A 6,681-nucleotide genomic window follows, 5' to 3' on the forward strand; every position below is an offset into this window, starting at 1 on the left:
TCCATTGGATGAGGCTCCTCCCTGAAGGGAAGGAGGGAGAGCTTGCTTTGCTTGACTGCGTCAATCGCACGGGAGAAATACAAACAACCTTTAAGACTAACAAAGTTTTATCCAAGGTATGAGCTTTTGTGTGCCTTGCTACAGTGTGTGTGTTTTGTTCGGCTTGTTATGCTGTGGCTCTCCTGGGTGCAACTGGGTTCCCTCCCCCTTTTCACTGTATTCACGCCCTCATGATGCAATCTCTCAGTAGGAAATCCATGTGAACTATTTAGATGCAGAATAACAACAAGATGCAGAACAACAAGCCAGTGAGGTGGATTAGGCTGAGAGTGTGTGTCCAGACCAAGTTCACCCAGCACATTTCCTTTGGAGATTTTGAATTTAAACTTCCCAGATAGTAGGTTGATACTGACCACTGAGGAAGACTAGTTTTGTAGACAAACACATAGCCCTCAGTCTGTGTCATGGTGCCTTCTCATCTATCTCCACTACCTGGCATTATATTTATTGTCACACATGACCCAGCCCAACAAGGTCTCATTTATGTCAAATCCGGCCCTAATAACAAATGAGTTTGACACCCCTGACCTAGAGCATCGGGTTCACACCTATTGTTTATATTAGAATAACCCCTTTATTTCCATTCCACACTGGACCATCCTGCCAGACAATCCCTTGTGTACAAAGGACAATCCCGTTTGGTATTTGTCATGGAAGTTCAGAGCCATTACCAAGTGCTTTAGGGGATGGGACTATATTTGATAATTTTCTGATTGGTAACATTACCTCTGATCTCAGAGAAGTGCTCTGCATTGGATTGGTGAAATCAGCTTGTCACTGTTAAGAGAGGAGACTGATTTAGCTCAGATTCCAGTGACCATACATAACTGGGCATTTGGGATTTTTCATTGTCTTAAGTGGAAATTGGAGTCCACAGGAGGTTGGTTTGGGCTTAGGACTCCTCATCTTGTCACAGCAAGGAATTCTGCACATGCTCTGAGTAACCTGCTACAGCCTCAGTAGCGTGTACTGAGCTGAGTTATATCAGCTTTATTGCTTTTTATTTGAAAGTCTGTGTGCTGTGTTGTAACTTTCCCTGTAGTTTTGCCTTTTTTCAGCTCCTTTTTGAATCTGATCATCATTTCCCTTTCTTCTCCCTTTGTTTGTTATAAGGCATTTTCCATGGTTTCTACCCTGCAACTTTGTTATTGGTCTAGTACTGTGTCTAGATGTTCTCAGGAAGCCCGAGGGCTGGCAGTGCTCTCTCCCCCCCCTGCAAAGTGGCAAGAAAGGGATGGATGGGCAAGCAGAATGGTGAGAAGGGGGGAGGGCGGACTGAGGGAAGAAGGGGCAAGAGGAAGAAAAGAAGTAGGATGTGAAAAGGAGATGGAAGAGGTGGCAGTAGGAGGAAAGGATACGGAAAGCTACTTGGATATAGATATGTCAGAAGACAATGTTGGCGTTTCCCTGTGAGTTTCTCACAGGTCCCCACCTGTACTGCTCTATTATTATTCTCCCTAATTTTTAAACTCTTATTAAAAAAACACCATATGGAGCCACTTTCTTCAACTCCACTTATATTTTTTCCGTTCCTGTATAGAAGGTAAGCTAAATAGTGCAATTGTGGCACATGCCAACTTTGAAGAAATCTTGTCTAGTCTTGGGCATGGTCCACTGAAAGTAATATACTGGGGTCAGCATTGATGCTGACCACCAAAATTCTTAATAGTCCCTCTGTATCTATCACTAATCACCTTTTCCTCAAAATATGAGTCGTATGAACATCTTTACTTGGCTTTTTCAACAAAGATACATACAAGCTCTTGACATATTTGCAGACTGAAAGCAGATATACCTTTTTGCCATGATTCATGTATTAATTTTGTTTTACATTTTTATCCCCCCCTTTCACCAAGACACTCAGCCTGGTGTATGTGGTTCCTCCCCTTTTATCTTCTCAACAATCCGGTGAGGTACCTGATGCTGAGAGACTGCAATTATCCAAAGCAACCCAGGATGCTTCATGGTTAAGTTATGACTTAAACCCTGATCTCCTTGGTTTAGACTGGACATGTTATGACAAAATTATGTTTCTAGCCCTCATTGTTGCAAAAAGAAAAGAAATATGGATGTGTCAGCAATTGTTTTAAAAGACACGAATCCAGACATTTCAGAGAATATATACATGTAGAACAAGACTTTTAAAAGCTGCTCTTAGCTCCACATTGGAAAGTGCATGTAATGTTTGTATGCGTGATGGAAAGAAAGGAGCAGATTCAGAAGAAGTGAGGAAGGTGCTGAAGTTTAAAGCCTGGATGTTGGTTCCTGCTAGCTGACTTCATACAGATCTTATTCTGATCACACATTTTGGATTTGAGGCTTTCAGCACTTGGAGACTAATGATTTTTGCAGCCCACTTCTTTCTCTGATGTCAGTCAATGCCAGGATTCGGGTGGACCCATACCATGCCAAGGCTTCTGGCAGCTGTAACCAATAAAAAGTTGTGGCCATTTTATTCCACATTTTATTCTGTGTGTCATTGTATTATTGGCGGGTTGTTGTAAAGCTGTCCTCGCCTTCACTGCCCCCTCCCCTTCTCTGGGTAATGGGATTGCAATTCAAATCCAAGCCTCACAATGGAAGAAAATTCTCAAAACCACTAAACAATCTTCCTTAGACTTAAAATTACAGCTTACTTAACAGACTGGAAGTGATAGGCCATATTGAAGATGTGACTCTAGGGTACATGTTGAGGATAGGCCCAGCAATCCAGAAGACATGCTCACTGATCCAGAAGACATGGATTGACTGTGTTTGGACCTCTCCCTAACTTTTTCTTCAGATCTTGGGATTCATACCTGACACATTTATTTTATTTAAAACATGTATGCCGCCTTTTTGCTCAATTAGGACCCTCAGTGTGGTGTACAATTAAAAAGACATTAAAAACAACTTTTAATCAACTGTATATAAATGTGTTTATGTGTATAAAAACAGCAATTAAACAAGAAAGAGGATCAGTAAAAGTATACCAGATGAAACAGAAAGGGCTTCACCTGCTGCCAGAAGACAATGATTGAGAGGGATAAACGAATCTACCTGTATATTAATACCAACTACAGATCCAATGACAACAAAACATATTTAATCATAAGGATTTTAAGGAGTCAAGATATACAATACAAACTTATATTCAGCATTTGAGATTTTAACATTTGAACGCTATGCAGAGAAATCAAATTGCTTAGACTGGAGTTACTCTGCATAGAATTGTAAATAACTTGTGTTTCATATGTACTTTTATCTCTTGTTAAGTCATCTCAGATCCCAAGCTGCAAATCTTCACTTTGTTCTAATTTATGAAATAACATTAAGCTACGCAGTCTAGACTCTTGTTCTCCATCTTTCCAAAAAATAATGAGATGATCAGCAGAGCACGTTGCCAGACCATGTTCACCGAAATAGAGGAACATCTGCAATGAAAACCACATTATTAACATAATATAATCAATTGGCCTTGTTCAGCACTATAAAAAGTTGGTCAAAGTAGGTAATTCATATATGCACAAAATGGCAAGTTCAAGATAACATGAGGTTTGATCCACACCCTATCTTCTCATGGAGGAATTTACACGTCTCACTGTAGTACAGTGCAGTAAACTGCATCCTGTGGCATCCCCAGAAGTCCACAAACCTGAAAGGGCTGCTTTTTTAGTGGTGGGGGAGGCTGCAATAAGGGGGGTGAAGCAGCGAAGATTCGTTCTGGAAGTGGCATTCTACAAGTGGCTCTCTAGACTTAAGCTTTTATATATAGCCAAAGTTCCTTAAGAACCTTTTCCATGAACACAAAATTGAGTGGGCTTGGTTCAAAGGCTCCAAAGAACCTGGGAGGCATCAAGAGGTGCAGTTATGGAATAGTATAGATCAAAGCAGCAAAGTGTTCAACTCTGCGCCCCTAGTATCTAGTGAATCATCATTTAAGAAATATTCAAGAACAATACAGCCCAGATGCAAAATAACTACTTTACATTTCCAAAAGGCTTGGGCAGACTCTACAGGGGTTTTGACATTTCTTTGAACAGAAGACCACTACAACATAACCCAATTTATATTAGAACTTTCCTCAGTTTCAAAAGGGGGCTGGCATATGACATGGGGGAAGGATGTTCAAGAAACACAAGGGAGAAGCCTGCCTGGACACACTGGCTTAATTGTGCACTCCTTTAGATTTTATTCCAAACTCTGCATACTACATGACAAAATATCTAAGTAAAGAGGATATGGGTATGCTTATGTAGCAAGGCCAATTTTACGTTTTAATCAGAAAGGTTTAACATTTCTATTCAACTTTTTAAGCAGAACTATAAATAATGCATCGCTCTTGTCTCTAATAGTTGGTTTCAATCAACTTAGGTTTGCTTTGTTTGTGTTTTTTTACATTTACACTCCATAAACCTCTATGGAAAAACCTGCAATTAACAGTCTTGGCAATAAAGAGCTGCAATACAGCAGTGGAGAATTCTGTGCAAATTTATAATAAAACAAGAGGAAAGAGAATAGCAAGGACTCAAGGGAAAAAAAGAGGCATTTTCTCCCTCCCCCAGCTGCCCCCTTGTTTCATCTCTGCTTGTTTCCCTCCCTTGGCTCTAGTTTTCCCTTCATTTCCTCGCTCTTTTTCTTCTTCCAATCCTTCTGTCTTTCCAACCTGATCTCTCACCCACCTGCACTTCCTCTGCCTGCTGTCTCTGGTTCACCACTCTTTCTTGCTCTTGCCTTCCCCCCCCCCGCTCCCCCTCCCAACACTGTCCCCATAATCTTTCAGTTCTCTTCTACTCTCTCAACTCATCTATGTCCATTGTCTAGCACCTTTTTGGGTTACTGCAGAGTGATGCACAAATCTGTGCCTGCGTGCTCCCGTGCCGAATTGGAAACACACAGTTGGAGTCCAACGAGTTAGATGAATATCTGTTTAATGCATTGAAACAGGAAATACAGGGCTGAATGCCTTAGCAGTTCCAAAACTGTATTCTCCCATAACCAGGAAGGGCAGAAGGTCTTATACCCCAAATGACATCACATATAGTTTACACATTAAAGAATCTCTAATTGGTACCAAGCAGTTAACATCATACAAGCATCATTTGACTCAGTGCATCTCTCAGTAGTGTCAGTAATTACACTTGTTTACCTTATCTTCAGAACACTGGGAACATTAGAGAACACTGGGTCCTTCCTGGCCTCGCATGTGGAGAGCTATCTGATAAGGGCTGTGAATCACATTAAACTTTGCTCTCGGCGGCCTTGCAACTTCTAAATAACATTCCATTCTTATTGCATCCTAATTCCTTCTACAGAGGCTTCTTATACACAGAAATGCAGATATAAAATATATGTTCTGCTATAAGTTTCTCTAATCAAAAGATTCTAGGTTACATACCAAAATCTGGATCTATTATGATTAAACTTTTGAAGCCACAGTGACAGCTGTCAATATACACCAAGGAGAGAGTGTCAGAAATCATATTCAGAAATCACATTCTTTTCCCCTTGTCCTACACAGAGTGACAACCCTCCAATTAAAAGAATGCTGGCATTCACCATTTACTATCCCCATTTCCAACAAACCTGCACAGCTGATGAGTGACCAATCAAATCCCCAGTAAGATCCAAAGAATAAACAGTGGTGCTCTCTGGTGCCTTTTTAGCTGTGTTGTTGGCTTGCTTGGTTGCCCTTCCAAATCCCCAAATACCAAAAAAACCTAGAACACAAATTATGTCACACATTAGACTTAGCCAAAACTACCTAAAAACAAAAGGACTGTGTGTCAGACTGGACATACTTAGATCTGCCCAAATGAACTGAATTCAAAATACTAGGAGCAGTACACTAGGGGTGCGTTCAGACGGGGCGTTTCAGCTGGCATAAACTGCACCGGTTTCAACCGGTGCAGTTTATGCCGGCTGAAACGCGATCACACTAACCTCCTGTCTGCGGATCCCATCGCTGTATGCCCGTTCACACACGGTGGGCATCAGCTTTAAAAAAAAAACACCTCAGTTTGCACATGCGCATAGGCAGCCATCCAGAGAATGGCGAGCTTCACGCATGCGCAAAGCACCCCCTCTTACCTTTAAAGGTAAAGGTTCCCTTGCTCGAAAGCCAGTCGAATCTGACTCTAGGGTTGCGGTGCTTGCCTGGATGTCTATCCCGTTGATCAAGAGGACCCTATCTCCCACGTGCAGGGTGCCGTCCCAATGTGCCGCACCCCCTCGCGGCGCCTACATTCCCCGCCTCTAGATGTGGCTCTTCTGCGGGACCCACACTCCCCTTCCTCCGCCAATCACTCCTCCCCAGGGCAGGCCCTGATGATCCCCACCACAGACCTTCCTTCTCAGGGAGCATCGCGGCTTCCTCAGGGAGCGGGTGCCGAAGGGGGAGCCAGCAGAGCTGCCGCCCCGCGTAGGGATTGCAGCCGCGTCCTTGCCCGGAGGGGCGCTTGTGACCTGCCAGGCCGCCCCGCAGGAAGGAATGCGAGTTTGGGGGCTGGGGGCGGCGGGGGGCGGGGTGGGTAGGTGATGCCAGGCGCAAAAGGGCGCGGAGCCCCTCCAGGCGGGGAGGGGAGGGGGGGTTGCATACGCTGGTGGCAGGGCTGGTTTCGCTTTGCCTTAAAAGTGGCGGCA

At 43.2% G+C, this 6,681-nt stretch overlaps 1 protein-coding gene across 1 annotated transcript in view; it reads right to left on the bottom strand.

Annotated features, from left to right (window-relative positions):
- Positions 1–3,018: 3,018 nt before the first annotated feature.
- Positions 3,019–6,681, bottom strand: part of WDR41 (WD repeat domain 41) — a 27,067-nt gene continuing 23,404 nt past the window's right edge. The window contains exons 12-13 of the mRNA XM_015419480.1: positions 5,626–5,759; positions 3,019–3,473 (exon numbers count right to left, since the gene is read on the bottom strand). Coding sequence (XP_015274966.1) covers positions 3,321–3,473; positions 5,626–5,759 — 287 coding nt within the window. The 3' untranslated portion in view covers positions 3,019–3,320. The remainder of the gene's footprint in view (positions 3,474–5,625; positions 5,760–6,681) is intronic.

The sequence above is a fragment of the Gekko japonicus genome, unplaced genomic scaffold (assembly GCF_001447785.1).
Source record: "Gekko japonicus isolate JY-2015 unplaced genomic scaffold, Gekko_japonicus_V1.1 scaffold206, whole genome shotgun sequence".
Classification (NCBI taxonomy): Eukaryota; Metazoa; Chordata; class Lepidosauria; order Squamata; family Gekkonidae; genus Gekko; species Gekko japonicus.